Source organism: Canis lupus, chromosome X (assembly GCF_003254725.2).
Source record: "Canis lupus dingo isolate Sandy chromosome X, ASM325472v2, whole genome shotgun sequence".
Lineage (NCBI taxonomy): Eukaryota > Metazoa > Chordata > Mammalia > Carnivora > Canidae > Canis > Canis lupus.
The window spans coordinates 119,859,541-119,877,156 of record NC_064281.1 but is presented as its reverse complement, the minus strand read 5'-3'; the positions used below and the strand labels follow the sequence as shown (position 1 = coordinate 119,877,156).

The following is a 17,616-nucleotide window of genomic DNA, read 5'->3' as shown; positions in this document are numbered from 1 at the left end:
AGCCACTGAAAAAGGCATTTAATTTGACCTGAAATATTTGCACAAGAAAAATATCAAGGCTCAGGCATGACTTGTGATTAGCAACTCTATTAAAAAAAAAAAAGAGCAATCTGAAGTTTTATAAAATCGAGGGACAAAGAACCAAAAAGTGAGGAAACTATATAAACAGATAATTCACCTTGAAAAAGAATATGAAAATTCCCCTTAAACATGAGAAAAATATTCTAACTCACTACATATAGAGAATCACTGATAAAAAGTATACTGAGATACCATTTGCTACCTAGCAGAAAGGGAAAACTGTGAGAAATATGACAATAGAATCTTTTGATAAGTCTATAGGGAAACACGCACGCTGATTCATTGCTGCTGAGAATGCAAAGCAATACAGCACTTCCAGAGAGAAATTAGCAAGACCTAATAGAACTTTACAATCCAGAAATTTAGATTTTAAGAAGCTATTCTTGAAGATGAACTTCCAACAATCCAAAAATACATATGCACAAGGATGTTCATTGCATATTTTCTAACTGCAAAGTATTGGAAACAACCTAAATGTCCATACATAGAAGAGTGCTTGAGTAAATGGTGCTGTAAGAAAGGATGAATCAGCTCTCCATAACTGATGTGGAGTGATTTATATGACGTACTACCCAAGTGAAAAGAAATCAAAGTGCAGGAGGGCACTTTCAAATGGTAGTGTAAGAGCTTCCAAAAATGTACTTCTCCATAAAAGCAAGAACATCACAAAAACTGTCAAAATCGACTTTTTCAGAACTCTAGAAGTTAACTTAAGTCTTACAACAATCCGAGGAAAGTTTATTCCATAAAAATGACTGAATCTTAGTAAGAACAGGGAGTTTGGTGGTGCTTTAAATTTCCCTAATTCTGTTCCCTTCCCTTAGCTCTACTGTAGCTTAGAAAATCAGTAACTTCACAACTAATAGAAATCATGAAAAACAGAAGCCTAGCAGCCACAGGAGAGTACATAACAGCTTTGGAGTTACCCAGAATTCTTTGTGTGGGTTTTAGTAGGTTATATCTTTCAAGGAGTTGGTCCATTTCATCTAGTTATCAAATTTATGGGCATAGACGTGTTCATAGTATTATTTTATTGTCCTGTTTATGCCCACAGGATCAAGAGTGATGACTGATATTTCATCTCCAATATTAGCAATTTGTGTCTTCTCCATTTCTTACTTAGCTTGGCTAGAAGTTTATCAATTTTACTGATCTTTTCGAAGAACCAGCTTTTACCTTATATTGGTTTTATATATCAATTTCCAGTTTTCAATATCATTGATTTCTGCTCTGATCTTTACTGTTTCTTTTCTTCTGTTTCCTTTAGGCTCATATTGTTTTTCTATCTCTAGTTTCCCACATCCAGAAACATATATTTGTATGTCAATGTTCATAGCAGTATACTCACAATAGGCAAAAGGTGGAAACAATTCAAATTTTCATTGACTGGGTGACAGGCACTGAGGGGGGCACTTGACGGGATGAACACTGGGTGTTATGCTATATGTTTGCAAATCGAACTCCAATAAAAAATATACAAAAAACCCCACAAATTTTCATTGACAGATGAATGGATAAACAACGAGTGGTGTATACATACAAAAGAATATGGGGCGTCTGTGTGGCACAGTTGGTTAAGTGTCCAACTCTTGGTTTCAGTTCAGGTCATGATCTCAGGGTCTTGAGATCGGGCTCTGAGTTAGGCTTTGCACTCTGTGTGGAGTCTGCTTCAGTCTTTTTATCTTCCTTTCCCTTTGCCCTTCACACTCATGCTCTTTCTCTCTCAAATAAATAAATCTTTCTTTAAAAAGGATATTATTCAGCATTACAAATAAGCAAAATTCTGATACATGCTACAACATGAATGCACATTGAAAACTATACTAAATGAAAGAAACCAAATGCAAAAGGCCACATATTATATAATTCCATTTATATGAAATGTCTAGGATGGATAAATTTGTAGACACAAAAAGTACATTAGTGATTGTCATGGGGCCTCAAGGAGGTAATAGGGAATGACTATAATAATACAGATTTTCTTCCCAGGTGATGAAAATATTCAAGAAACTGATAACAGTGATGATGGTACACCTCTGTGAATCCAGTAAAAAAAAAAAAAGAAGAAAAACACTGCACTAAATACTTAAAAATGATAAAATTCATAGAATACTTTAAAATGATGAATTATATCTCAATTAAAAAATACATGTATATATTTACTATAGAAAACATTAAAATATATGTCTTTTCATAGTATATGAATGGATTTGTTAACAAAATTATGTATCAGCTTATGATCTGCTTTTTCAAAGTAATGTGGATTGATGGTATTTGGGGGGGATATATTGACTGAGTTGGGGCATGAAAGAGCCTTTTGGGATTATAAAGTGTTCTACACCTTCATCTGGAAGATGGTGATATAAAAATGCACATGTGAGATAAAATCTATTTAGTTCTACATTTAATATGTATGCCTATCACTGTATATAACCTATAGTTTAATTAAAATTAAAAAACCACAATGTGACTTTGATGAAGGGCCAGACACATAGGCTAATGAGACAGACTAGACAAGAAAGATAGATAAATGATAGAGAGAGAATAGATAATTTTTATTTTTATATGATTAATTTATAACAAAGTCTCCACTGCAATTCAGTGGGCAAAAGATGGTTTTTTCAATACATGGTGGTGATAAAATGAAAATACGAACCATGGCTATGTAATAAAATCAAACCTTGACTGATACCTCACACTGAACAGAGGAAATTAACTCAAGATGAAGCATAGACTTAAATGTTAAAGGCAAAACTATAATGTTCCTGAAAAAAAAACCTAGGAGAATATTCATTATATTAGAGTAATCGGAAATGTCTTAAGCACGAAGCATAGTCATAAAAGAAAAAACTGATTAAATCGGACTTCATAATATTAAGGTCTTTTGCCCCTCAAAAAATACAATTAAGAGAGAGACAAGGCAAACAACAGACTGAGAGAAGATATTTGCGAAATTTGTATATATTTCCTGAATATATAAAGAACTTCTTCTACTGCCAGTAAGACAGAAACCTCAAATCTAAAACAGTCAAAATTTTTGTTCAGACTCTTCACTAAAGAAGATATCCAAATGATCAATGATCATGTGAAAGATGGGCAACATTATTAATCATTAAAGAAATGCAAATTGAAAATACAATGAAACAGCACTAGACCAGTAGAATAGCTAAAATTAAAAGGCCAAAATTACTGAATGTTGGCAAGAATGCAGAGCACCTCAAACATACACATTGCTGATGCCAATATAAATTGGGTCAACCACTTTGGAAAAATATTTGGCAGTGTGTACTAAAACTAAATACACACATACTCATGACTCAGCAATTCCAAACCTAGGTGTATTTCCAAGAGCAATGAATCCATATGTGTACCAAAAGGCATGTACAAGAATGTTCATAACAGTTTTCTTCGTAACAGCCCCAAACCCAAGAATAGCCCAAATGTCCATTTATAGTAGAATGGATAAAAAATTGCTGTACTCAATATGATGGAATTATACACAGCAATAAAAAAGAATGTACTATTTCTACCAAAGCAATGCATAAATATAACAGACAAAATGATAAGCAAAAAAAGCCAGGTACAAACTACATTCTGTATGCTTCCATTTAAATGGAGTTAAAGAACCAGCAAAATTAATTAGCATAATGGCACCTTCTAAGTGCTGGAAATATTTTATATATTGATCTCCCTGGTGGATGCACAGGTGTAAACATACATAAAAATTCATTGAGCTCTACATTGAAGATTTATGTACTTCACTGTATGTAAAATTATATCTCAATATAAAATAAAATTGAGATGTACAAGAATGTTAATGGAAATATTTTTTATAAGATCCCCAAACTGATAATAACCCAAATGTCAACCAAGAGTCCATCTACAGAATCACTAAATAAATTGTGATATATTCATCCTGTAGAGTATTGCATAAAAATAAAACAAAACCTCCCCATACTGCTGATACACACGAAAAAAGTGGATGAATCTCAAAGACTTAATATTGAGCAAAAGAAACCAGACTAATATATGATTTGTCGATTCTATTCCTATATCTATATCCCAAAGAATTGAAACCAGGAAATCAACCAAATACTTGAAAATCAATGTTCATAGCAGGCAAATATTCAAAACAGCCAAAAAGTGGAAACAGTCCACCAATGGATGAACGGACTAACAAAATGATGTATCCATACAATGGAATATTATTCAGCCATAAAAAGAATGAAATACTGACACCTTGCTACAACGTGGATGAACCTTGAAGACATTATGCTGGTGAAAGAAGCCAGACACAAAAGGACAAATATTGTGTGACTTCACTTATATGAGGTTCCTAGAATAGGCAAATTCATAGAGATTACCAAGAGCTGTGGAGGGGAGAATAGGGAGCTATTATTTAATGGCTACAGAGGTTATGTTTGAAATGATGAAGAACATCTGGAAATGAATAGTGATGGTTATGCAATGCTGGGAAAGAGCTGAATGCCCCTGAATTGTACAATTAAAATGGTTAAATGGAAATTTTTTGTTATGTATATTTATCAGTTTTAAAAAAAAGACACTGTGTACAATAGACTACAAACTGTATACTTCTTTTTATATGAAGTTCTAGAACAGAAAGAATTAACGTATGGAGATAGAGGTCGGGAGAGTGGTTGCTTTTAGATGAAGTATTGACTAAATGAAGGCAAAAGAGAGCCTTCTGGAAGACTATATCTTGCTCAGAGTGGTAGTTACATGGATATGTACATACACAAAAATTTGTCAAGCTCTCACTTTACAGTGTGTACATTATATATCCATATAAAAAGGTGAAAAAAGAAACTGGGGGAAACCGTCATTTAAAAGTTGCTTGCAATTTTTTTTAATCCCTTAACTATAGAGATTTAAACTCACCTGGAGATGGATTCTCTCTCTCTCTTTGGGGAAGTCAGCAAAACCAGCCCTTGTGTTCTCACTGGCATAAAATGAGAAGCCTAGCATTGTCCTATGGAGAACTACAAAATCTCTTAAACCTGACCACAGAGACTCAGAGTCCTATCTTTGTCACTCATGGTGGGGGTGGTAAATCAGAGATGTGTTTATGAGGCTCCTTGATTTTGGGGAGTGGAGAGGCAGACAGAAATGTCTCCTGGCTCTGTGCTCGAACTGCAGCTTGTTCTGGCAGTGGGCGGGGGTGCAGGGGTGGAGGTGGGTGAGCAGGTGAGCAGAGTGGCCACAGTGCCCTCTTCATGAGACTTTGTAAGACTCTGGGCATAAGCAGTGTTGCTTCAGGCACTCAGGAGCAGAGTGTGGAACAAAGTTGTAAAAAAATATGTATAGTTCTCTTTCTCCTCCCCTCACCTCTCAGAAGTCTGTACTCCTTGACCCCCTTGGAGAATAATAGTTTAGAGCATTGGCTCACAGCACCCTTGGTTTGAATACTTGCAATCTCACCCAGAGCAAAGCTCCGTGGGTGGTGGCTGAGAGGGAGACCTGGAAAACATGGCAGGAGATACTGGCTATAGAACAGTTTGTGAGCCGGGAAGGAAATACCCTTTCGGGGTGTCCAGTAATATTTGGCAAAAGTTTCACACAGGGAGTCAGCCTAAAGTCCAGCAGTCATTCTGTGGGGCTCAAACACCACTGTCATTTGGGCACGGAAAGTTAAGATGACCTCAGTTTATACTGTCTGGCTAAACCTGTATAGAATGATTACATGTGTATAACTCTGTGTCTATGTATATGTACACTTTTAAGTGTACATTTTTTCTTGACAAAATTGTTATCCTAATGTATGTTATTTTGAATCCATTTTTATTTTTGCAGAGCACCTTATTTTGGGCATTTCCTTGTCATCAGAGGTTCTTCTGAGACTATGTTCCTGAGGTCAGGGAACCTTGCCCAGTGGCTGGGGTCTTGCCACCCATCTTCCAGCTAGAAAAGAAACCACCTGTCCTCCTGCATCCCACTTCTGTGCCTCCCCTCACTGGTTCATGAGCTCTGTTACTTGGTCCCAACAGGCTCTGGGGTTGTGACATTATCGGGGTCTGGCTTCATGCCTTTGATGGGGGTAAAAAAGGGATCTGTTTTCAGAAGCCATGGCAGGCAAGGTCCAGAAGTCTAAGAGCAAGCAAGTGAGGTCATCCATTGTCACCACACACGCCAAACCCAGGGAGCCCCTCCTCCCCCTCACCCCACCCCAACCTGGCCAGTTTGCTGAGCCAAGAAACTGGGCAGAGTGGTGGTCATATGACTTACCGTGGGGTACAACTAGGTCATAGAAAGGATGGCACTTGTACCCAAGTCTTCTGATCCCCCAGGGTCAATGCTTTTCCACCCACCTCCTGACTCTCCCCACAAGGGATCCGGTGGAGGAAGTGAATTTATCAACAATTCACACACCAAAGCCACAAAAACACTTTTATTTCATTGCTAACACAAATACAGAATCAAATTAAGGCAGTATAATACATATCCACTCATCCTTACACGCTTTTATACAGTAAACTTTGCTTTAAGTTGTTGGTTTGAATCAATAGTTGAAATTTTTATTAAACAATTTTTTTCTTGAATTCTAGACAAAAATCTTTTCCCAGGCTATCAGGTGTGCTGATACAAGACATGTACAACTTAAGGTCGTGTATCACAAAAACTCAGCCAAAGGTAGTGGGATTGGCTGGTGTGGCATCTTTTCCTCCTGCCTCCGTCCCTAGCTGCAAGCCTGACAGACAAGGGAGGAGAGCACAACTTCTGATGACCAGCTATATTATCTTGAATTCCCTTCAGAATGAAAAAAAATGTAAAAATTGATTATGTAGAAACATCAGGTTGTCAAAAAAAATCTGAGATAAAGGGTAGTTTTGAATTATAATATTAAGTACATGAAGATAATTGATCCTGGCAACCAGAAATTTGGGTTTTAGGAGAAGAAACCAGTTTATGAGTGGATTTGTTTCTCTGGAACTAAATGAAAGAAAATTTTGGCAAATGCTTAAAAAGGTAAGTGACTACAAACAAGGTAAAAACAGCTCATTCTTTGCACTCCCATTTGACTATAAAAATCAGCACCAAAGTTTGAATTTTCATAAATTAGAAATAATTACGTTTGATCATATCTTTCCTTTTGCAATTTGAACTCATAGGCCGAAAAATGTACTTTAATAAGAGCTTATCAAATTGTGTTCTTCAGATATGGATCATATCTTGTTGAAATTTAGAAAAGAAACCATTTCAAGTACTTGCACTTTATCAAAACTACCTTTCTGACTGCCATTAAAAGTACAATATAGAGTTACACACTTAAAAATGTAAAGCTTTGCAGTCACATTTACTTACAGAAGCACTCCTCCCTCACCCCTGGGGGGGATGAGAGAAGAAAGCAGGAACAGAGAGGAGAGGGAAGAAAGGGGGACATGGGAGTGGGGGAAAGTCAAAGTCTAAAATTTCAAGGACCACTGTTGGCTCAAGGTCAACTATAGGAAGAAAAGGAGGCTCAGAACAACAGATATCAAACTTGGGGGAAATTTGGTCTCTAAAATAGCAAGCGCACACACGCGCACAAACACACTTTCTCAGAGTATGTGATGTAAAGGAGTATGCCTACAGAGTGGATGTAGCTTACACCATGTCTGTGGGTCTGTGTGTGTCTGTGTGCAGGTGCAGTAGGTTATGTCACTTTGAATTACATATGCTAAACAAACTTGAAAGTGGACCACTACTTGACCACCCCTAAGAGCATGTTTCACACATCCATTTCATCAGAATCAGCTTCAACATCAATAACCACAATCTTATGATAATCAGTGGTGGTGGTGGTGGTGGTGGTGGTGGTGGTGGTCACAGTGGGGTCAGGAAGGTTGGCGGCGGCGGCAAGCTCCAGTGGGCTGGCAGCAGGCTCGGGGGACGCACTGGGAGGGCTGCAGACAGGCTCAGGGAGGTCAGCAACATCACACTCAACGTGGCCAGCAGCGGTGGTCTCAGGGCAGCTGGAGGCAGTGAGCTCACGGTGGCCAGCGTTGGCAGGCTCTGGGGGGCTGGCGATCGCTGGCTGGGGGGAGCTGGCGGCAGCAGGCTCAGGATTATCAGCAGTGGTGGGCTCAGGGTGGGTGGCAGCAGGCTTGATGTAGCCTGTTGTGGGCTTGTGGGGGCTGGTGGCAGGGCTCAAGACAGCCTTGGAATGGCTGCCAGCAGGAATGTGGTGGCCAGTGACAGGTTTAGGGTGGTTGGAGGCAGCCTTGAAATGGACAGAGTCAGCCTTGAAATGGACAGAGGCAGGCTTGAAATGGACAGAGTCAGCCTTGAAGTGGACAGAGGCAGGCTTAGGATAGACAGTGGCAGACTTGGGGTGGCCAGAGGCGGGCTTGGAGTGGCCAGAGGCGGGCTTGGAGTGGCTAAAGACGGACTTATGGTGGCTAGAGGCAGACTTGCGGTAGGCAGAGGCAGACCTGGAGTGGCCAGAGGCCGGTTTGGGATGGCCAGAGGCACGCTCAGGTCGGCCAGCTGCAGCGTCACCAGGCAGTGGAACATTCCGGGCATTCATCGGCATCTCCTCCACAGCAGGACAGGCACGGGCAGGTTCTTGTTCATGGGCTTGTTCGCGGGCTTGGTCGCGGGCGCGGGCGCGGGCACGGGCGAGGGCACGGGCCTCCCGAGTCTCACGAATATCAGTGATGAGGCCAGAGAGGAACAGGATAGGGTGCCGCATGGCATGGAAGATGGTCCAGTACTCTCTTCGGAAATTCTCATTGAGGAGCCCGTAGATCACAGCGTTGAGGCAGCTGTTGAAGTAGGCTATGAAGTAGGCTGCAAGATAAAGCCAGTTGGGGATCTTGCCTGCCATCTCCTTCGGACTGACAGCCACCAAGACAGTGAGCACGTTGATAGGGCACCAGCACACTGCAAAGAGGAGGAAGATCACAAACATGGTTAGAAAATTGCGAACCTCAGCAAGCTGGTTGTCAGGATTCTGTCCGGCCGGGTCACGGGCTGCCAGCACTTTGGTCCAGATCCTCACGTAGCAGAAGCCCACGATGAGCAGAGGGAGGACAAAGTGGATGCAGACGATGGTCACAGCAAAGGCAGGGTTGTTCAGGTAGTTGAAGATGCAGGTGTAGGTGCGAGGATCATACTCGATGGTGCCGATGTACATGTTGGGCAGGACAGCCAGGACGGTCATGATCCAGGTGATGATCAGGTAAATGCAGGTGTTGCGCACACTGAAGATCCGCTCGTACTGGAGGCTGTGACAGATGTAGCAGTAGCGGTTGATGGCGATTGCCACGATGTTGAAGATAGAACCGACCACACTCAGCCCGGTGATGAATCCGACCATCTGGCACTGCAGTTGGCTCAGATCCCAGCCCCCAATGGCCATGGCATGCAGCATCAGAGGGTAGGGGTAGATGGCCACCAACATATCGGCCACGGAGAGGCTCACGACGAAGATGTTGCCTGAAAAACATATCAGAGAGGGGAGGGGAGGGAAACAGAGAAAAATAAACGGTCACGTATGGAAATCAATAAAGTGAAACTGGAGGGAAAAAGCCAGCTGAAGTGGTGACAATTTACGATTCTAGAATTCTTTTAAAGAAGTAGTCTTGAAAAAAAATTAAAAAGAAAATAAAGAAGTAGTCTTGGGTTTTCTTATTTTCACATACAGGCATGCACAAGCAGGTTTGGGAGACCTGTCGTTTGTGCAGCTTTTTCCTTTCAATGTTATGTCTGTTTTGAGAAAAAAAAAGCAATTTATGGCAGAAAGCAATAAGCACAGAAGCCCTCTGCGGAGCCCTTCAAACTCACACAGGGACATGCTGCCACCATCTTAGACAAAAACAAAATACAAACTTTTTTCCCTGGGGGGGGTGGATAAGGAGAGAAGGGGGAGGGGCGCAGAGGCAGCTCCGGAAAGCTGGGGGTAGGAAGTGGCTGGAGGCATGGGGGGAAGGGAAGAGATTGGAGGAATGTCAGGAAGCCTCAACCACCACCCCCAACATCCCCCCCCAAAAAAATGAATGAGCCTCTGCCTTCTCTGGCCCTGCATTGCTTTTACAACGCAAACATGTGTAAGGAGAACAGTCCGAGAAAGGGCGCTAGAGGCCACCGTCTTCTTAAGAAAACGCGATCAGACAATAATCTACGACCAAGCCCAGTAAGTACTTACCATTTCCGAGGTAGGCAAAGGGTGAAAACTGAGGGGAAGGAGGGGGACACCCTGTAAAATTTAGTCTGAGACCAAAAAAGTGCGTAGGGAGAAAAGCAATCAGGAAAATCCCTGCAAGGATTAGCAAAAGTGCCCACTACCTGCGGGTCCAGCGCAGAGCCGCGCACCCGCGCGTTCGACTCCCTGTGTAAGAGCTCCCGCCCCTGCACAGAACTTTACTGGAGCCTGTGGCTAAACAGGAAAGTCAAGGGGGGGGGGCGGCCCCCACTCCTGTTTTGTAGGGCAGCGGTAGGAACGTTTCTGCAAAAAGCCTTTCCAAAAGAAAGGAGGAAGAGGCCAAAGGCAGGCGCACAGCCCCCCTTTTTTTTGAAACACCTCGTTGCTAATTAGCATTGGTTTGGCGACATATTGCACTTCATCTTGGACTAGGAGAAAATGAGCACTTTTTAAAAGGGCAAAGGAATGGTTCCCTCTACTCTCCTGCCAGCGCAGCCAAGGCGTGGCCTCAGCGCTTTCTACCCAGAGGTTCTTTCTAGGGTTTTCTCTCAAAGAAATGAATTGGGTGATGGAGAGTGGGAAAGACAGAGGGGAAAGCCTTAAATACAAAACCACAACAACCATAAAAACCTTTATTTGAATTAGAGAAGGAAAGAAAGGAGAAGGGGAAAGGGGGGGGGAGGAAGAAGAAGAAAAGTAAAGAAAGAAAATGGGCTACGCAGGTGGTCCCTGGGGCTCCGTGGTTCCTTGGGACCGCACTGCTGGCGCGAAGGTGAGGTCCAGGCGTGCGGCCCCACGTCTCCAGGGGACCAAAAAGAAATCAAACACGCCCACCAGTTTAGAAGAAAACTTTTAATGACTGTGTGCCCATCCGTGAATTTTGAAACTTAGATGGTAGTTGGGATTCCTCATCCCGGCAGACTAATCCCCCCGAGACTGGCGGCCTCCTCTCCCCGAGCACCCCCCCCCCCGCCCGCTGGGTCCAGCGGGTACCCGACCCTCTCACCCCGCCCCTCTCCCCCCTCGTCCACCCCCCCCGCCCCAGCCAGCCGGGACCCCAGCAGCAGAGACCCCGGACGCCGACCCCTCCCTCCTGGGACCCGAGCGCGGAATTCAGGCTCCTTTGCCCCTCCTCTCCCCTCCTCTGCTTCCCCTCCCCTCCCGGGCCCGTCTCCCGCCCAACTTGCAAAAGGGGCTCCCCGCTCTGCAACGTCTGCCACCCTCGCTCCCCCGGCCCCCCACAGACCGCGGCTCCCAGCAGCCTCCCACGCCCCCCAGCCCAGATCGCAGCCCGCCCCTCCCGTCGGCACCGGCTGGCAGCGAGGGGATTCTCGGCCGCCGCGCCACCCCGTCCCAGCTCCCCGCGCTCTCAGCGCTCTCCGCGTCTCCCGCCCCGCCTCTGAGCTCCCCCGCGACCCTCCCGCCATCCCCGCCCCGCTCTGCAGTCTTCTAGCCCCCCGCCCGCGCCACACGCCAGGCTCCAGGGCCTCTCCTCTGCCCCGCCCGGAGACCCCCCAGCACCCCCGCTTACGGACTTCGCGATCTCCGCCGCCGCTGCCGTCGCTGCCACCGCCTGCTGCGCGCAGCCCGCCGCTCTGCTCTCTCCGCCGTGCGCCCTGGGACGGGCGGACGGAGCTCGGCTCCCGCGGGCTCAGACCACCCCGCTCCACGCTCAGGCGCTACGGTCTGGGCTCCGCCGCCCCGGAGCCGCCCGGGAGCCCCGGGCCGCGGCAGCGGGGGCTCCGCTGGCTCAGTGCGAGGCCGCTGAGCTGCGCTCCCGTAGGCGCCGCCGCAGCCGCCGCAGCCGCCGCAGCCGCCGAGAACTTAACTTTCCCGGAGCGGGTCGCAACCCCGCGGCTCCCTCCGCATCATTTCGACCCGCGCTGCCCTGGCGCGGCCACCTCTGCGGCGTCTGGCTCGGCGTGCTGTCCCCAGACGGTGGCCGCACTCTCGGCTCGGGTGCCGGCTCCCTCCGCATCACGTCTCCAACGGGGCAGGCCTCCGAGGTCTACCGCGCACCGCGGGAACCCGGGCTTTGATCTTGGACGCCAAAAGCTAATTTCCTGAGCTCCCTCGGCCTTGAGAAGCTCTAAATTAATGGGGCCCCAGCATAACATCACCGCCCAGGTTCGCAGGGAATTTGGGGATACGGACTTTCGGTGTGAGGGTCCTGTCCCGGGGTTCGCTGTCTCACGCGCCCGAACTAATGCCCTAGGGGGTGGCAAGTGGCTGAATGCCGGGTAGGAAGAAGGAAGGGTGGCTTACCAGAATTTCGAAGCTTCTTGTTCTTTGTCACAGCTAAGATGACCATGGAGTTGCCGATCAGGTCTACGACGATGGTGATAACCATTGCGCAGAACATAAAGATGATGAGAGCCGGTGGGTAGTCTGGCTGCGGCAGCTTACAGCCGATGCAGCCGTATGGGGTGGGAACTGCCAGGGTAGGCCCCATGTTGCCGCCGGAGCCCGTTAGGATCTCCCAGCCGGTCAGGACCGCGAACACCTGCTCTGTCACCAGGAGCTCTGGAGCTTCGGGAGAGATGCTTCCCCTTCGAGAATCAGAGAGCGAATGACAGCATCCCGCCCCTCTCCGATGAGCTTTTAAAGCCTCAAGAGGTGGCTAGCCCCACCCCAAGTCCCTCCCCCCGACCAATCAGAACTCCCTGAACACCCCCGCTTTGGTCTCCAACTCTTCTCGGACAAATCCACTGCGAGGTGTCGTCTTGCTTCCGACTGCCTTGTTTGTGCTTCCCCTCTAGCTGCTCCTCCCCATCCCCCAGGTACCTTGCTTCGTTGACAAGCTCGGAGTCCACCTCCCCGCCCCCGGCCACTGCGCATCCGTTTCTAGCAAGTTCTTCCCCCTCTCCTTACAAAGCAAACACCCAGAAAAACGTTGCAAAATGCAAGGCAGGGGCATGGAGTATCTCTAGCATTCCAGTTGCAACCCACGCCAGTCTGTAGCCACCCCCCCCCCCAGTAGAGTGTGAAGGGGAGCCAGTGGCCCTTGAACCCTCGATATGCACCCCTGCAGTCTCCCCGAAAGGTTCATCCCACTCCAGGCGCTCTTGCCCGTTCAGAGCCTTGTGCACCTCGTGGGGAAGAGGGGACAGCTGCCCAGAGCTTCCATCCTCAGTCTGGATGAACAGTCTCTAGGGAACTTCTCTCTCCTCCACTGCCTGCCAGGAGCCAGTTGGCTCCCTTAGCGGCAGCAGCGAGTGACCACTCAGAGGATCCCGGACTTGCGCTCCATGGAGGGAGATGTCCCCTGCGCTGGGCTCTGGAAGCAGGGAGTGAGTCTGCACTCTGGGTGTGAAGGGAGGTAGCTGGTGGCTATTTGTCCCAAACTTTGGGGCAAGGGAGAGCGGAAGCTGATCCCCTTCCCCGCTGCCGAGCACCCTGGCTGCGGGAGCTCAGAGATTGCTTTGGGGCAAAGTAAAGGGGGCAAGGAAACCCTTCTCTTGGGCTGCCGCTCCTCCAAGAAACCCTGGGCGAGGGTTTCGGCTCTTGTCCCCTTTGGAGGTGCTCCGCACGCTCTACAGGGTAGAACGGGGTTTTCGGGCAGCCTCGGGGATCTCGCTGCAGCAGGGGGACCGGCGCGGAGGTGCCGGGCAGCGCAGCCAAGAAGACAGCGGTAGACCAAGCACCGCCGCCCCAGGCGTGTAACTCATCTCAGCCCATCCCATGCCAGGGGTCTCATTGCCACCTCATTCGGTCCGGCCACCCCTAGCCCTGTAAATCTCCCTCGGGAGGCGTCATGGTTCCCTCCGGTGCGCCCAGGCTCGGGAAGCGCGCCGGCCACGGGAAATCCAAATGGTTGGGGCTAAACTAAAGGGGCGCGATTCTGTGCTCGCTCCCTCCACAACCTTGGTCATGGGAATGGATTTATGCCCGCTACTCAAAGTTATGGCTCCCGTTGAGAAGCCTCCCAGAAAATATCAGCAGACACTTCGAAACTTGTCCCAGGCTGGCCAACGCGCTGCAGTGGGGGAGAGGGGGTTGCTCTGTCTGGGAGCGCCACCGTCTGGACTCGGAGGCCCTCCTGCCCCGTGGGCAGAGGGTCGGACACCTGGTGTGGGGGCTGGGGGTGGATTCCACGAGGGACCTCAGCATTCAGAGACCTTTAACGGAAAGACAGGCAATGGCTGAAAGCAAGATTGCATGCACTTTCTATAGCTGGGAAGCCCCAAAGTAGAAATGGGTCCCCTTGTTTGAAGATGAATCCCACCCCTCCTCCCGGGTTGCTCGCTAGTGAGAAGAGAATCCGCACGAATAACAATCTCCCGCCTGGAGCCTTTTCACATTCATTATCTCACTGCTCCTCGCTGGCTGGAACCCAGGGCGCGCTCTCCCGGCTGGACGTAGCCAGGATTTATCCTTAAACGCAGCCCGAGAGCCGGCTCTGCTCTTCTCCCCAGCGAAGGTGAGCCCTGCAAAGGGGCTAGCGGGCAAAAGCCCGTCCACACCGCGGAATAGTTCCTCCACATCCGGCTGCTCACGCTGATACCCTGAGGGTTTGGATACTTTTACTTATGGCGGGGAGCCGTTTTTTAATTCGAGTGAACAGAAACTTGAAGGAAAAAGGAAACAGCATCTAGCGACCGAAGACTCTGGCATCTCCCCTGCACCCCGACTCCCGCCACAATCCTGTAAGAGAGTTGGCAAATTGTTTTCGGGCATTGTTCTATGCTAGTGTACAGCACTTCTCCGATGAGGTGGCCCCAGAGCTGGTGAGAATGGCCAGAGCTCAGTGGCTGTGGCCTGGGCTTGCCTGGGACTGAGGAGTAAGCAGGAGAGGGTGAGCTGATCCCTGGTCCCTGGCCCCTGCCCCCCTTTGGACACTGCTTGACCGTTACCTCCCAGGACTTGGATTTTTCAGTACTGGACAAGTGGGAGAGGCACCTATTTTAATAATGGGAGGGGTTCTGCATCTTGTTAAATTAATCTTGTTATTTTTATGAACTCTCTTAATAAAGATTCTGAACATTTCGCAGTCCTAAGAAAAACAGATGGATATTGAATCTGCTATGTGCAAACACAGGAGGAAAAAACCAAGTTCAATTGTTTTGTAGTAGTTAAGGTGGGAGCTCTCTATTGGGTAGAGTTGCAGTGTGTATGATTTATTTAAGCTTCCAAAGGATTTTTAAGTGTCTTCTAGGAGGCCTGCTGGGAAGCCCTAATAACTGGGAGTGGAGACAAACATCTTATTTGGGATTTGGAAACTATAATAAGATAGAGAATCCAAACAGAGGACACCTAAGACATTCCCTGGTGGTCTCAAGAAAACCTTGGAAACCCATACAGAGATTGGGAAGGAGAATAAAGCAATGAGTAGCGGACTGGAGTTGTGTAGAGAGCTTGCACTCCTGGAGCTCAGCCACTTCCCAGCATGGTCCCTTCCCCCAGGTCATTTATTATGGGATGAGGGAGACTACCTGGCCTCCCAGAGGACTCCCAGCACTGAAAGCTTGCCATATCCCGGGCAAAAGCCATGCCAAGGGGCATTCTGTGTAGAAGGTAGAGAGTAAAAGATTTTTCCCTCTTTTGGCTGATACACAAAACTTTCTTCCATCTCAACCTCCACATTTCTCATGTTTTGAAGATTGGGGCAGTCATGGCAATCAGGGCAGCAGCTGACAACTTGGCCCTGTTTTTCAAAGGTGAGAGCGAGCAAGCAAGCAGTTTCTGCTTGGAAATGAGCAAATTTTCTGCAAGAGCAAGAACAACAATACCTTGCCTGTAATTAATGCATTGTCTTTATAAAAAAAAGATTTCATTTATTTATTTGAGAGGGAGAGAGAGATAAAGAGAAAAAGAGAGAGAGAGCATGCAAGGAGCAGGAGGAGAGAGAGAAGCAGGATCCCTGAGCAGGGAGCCCGACATGGGGCCCCATCCCAGGACCCTGGGATCAGGACCTGAGCAGAAAGCAGAGGCTCAACCAACTGAACCACCCCGGCGCCCCCTGCATTGTCATTTTAAAGAAGCATTTTAGGTCTTCAAAATCCCATCAGGGATATATCTTCTCACAACAATGTCGCTTAACAGATGGGGAAACAGTCTCAGAGAGATTAAAGGACTTGCCTAGGGTCATGCTCAGGCTGCTGGAGGAGCCCTATAGCCTCTCAGTTGCGGGCCTTTCTCCCACAGCCCAGCTTCATCAGATAGTATTTTGCTCCCGCACTTGATAGGGTGGCGTCTGTGTTCTCTTTTGTCGTTGTTCCATTTTTTCATTTGATTATTTTTATTGAGATACAGTCACATACCATAGTTCCTCTTTCAAAGTGCACCATTCAGTGGTTTTCTGTACATTCCCAAAGTCCTGCAACTATCACCACAATCTAATTTCAAAACATCCATCAACCCAAAAAGAAACCCTGTACCCATTAGCAGCCACTCCCCATCCCCTACAAGCCCCCCAGCTTCTGGAAACCACTAATCTGATTTGTGTCTCAATGGATTTATATGTTGTAGCATATATTAATGCCTGGTTTCCTTGTATAGCCATATAGTATTCCACCGGATGGATAAACCACATTTTGTTAATCCATTTATCCATCAGGAGACCTTTGGGCTGTTTCCACCTTGGAGCTATTCTGAGTAATGCTACAGTGAACATTTTGGGTTCTCTTTTAGCCTCAAGCAGCCCCTGGCCCAAGAGAGCCAAGCAGGGAAGGCTGGATGGCCAAAGAATTTCTCAAGCACTCCAGACTTCTCTGGCCAATGCTCCTCTGGATGGAGGCTGCATTTGACTCAACTCTTGAAAATAAAAACAAGCTTGAACCCACAACTGATGAATCACTGACCTCTACCTCTGAAACTAATAATACACTATATGTTAATTAGTTTAATTTAATTTAATTTAATTGAAAAATAAACAAGCTCAAATCCAGATACTCAGTGCCTCTCATCAGAGGATTGATGGGAGAGTTGAATGAAATGATACATGCAAACACTTAGAATACTATTCAGAACAGAATACTTTTCAACAACCACTCGCTATTATTATTATTATTATTATTATTATTATTATTATTATTCTGAAAGTGTCTAATACTCTGTCTAAACTCGTACACTTTTTTTTTTTATGATAGTCACACACACAGAGAGAGAGAGAGGCAGAGACACAGGCAGAGGGAGAAGCAGGCTCCATGCACCGGGAGCCCGACGTGGGATTCGATACCGGGTCTCCAGGATCGCGCCCTGGGCAAAAGGCAGGCGCCAAACCGCTGCGCCACCCAGGGATCCCTAAACTCATACACTTCTATAGAGGGCAGAGGCTGTCTGTCTGCAGGCAGCTCGGTAAGCTCAGATAGGGGTATAGTTTCAGGTCAAGGGGGTGCGGCCAGGATTCCGGGGGCTGGGCTGGAGCCTCAGAAGAACAGTTGCACCGGGGTTTA

The 17,616-nt window shown here is 47.0% G+C and overlaps 1 protein-coding gene across 1 annotated transcript; it reads right to left on the bottom strand.

Moving 5' to 3' along the window:
- Window positions 1-6,574: 6,574 nt before the first annotated feature.
- GPR50 (G protein-coupled receptor 50) lies at window positions 6,575-12,772 on the bottom strand. Its single transcript, XM_025460966.3, has 2 exons — window positions 12,488-12,772; window positions 6,575-9,516 (listed from the first exon to the last, which is right to left on the bottom strand). Exons 1-2 carry the CDS (start codon window positions 12,672-12,674, stop codon window positions 7,808-7,810), a joined length of 1,896 nt encoding a protein of 631 aa, XP_025316751.1. The 5' UTR covers window positions 12,675-12,772; the 3' UTR covers window positions 6,575-7,807.
- Between the last annotated feature and the right edge of the window lie 4,844 nt (window positions 12,773-17,616).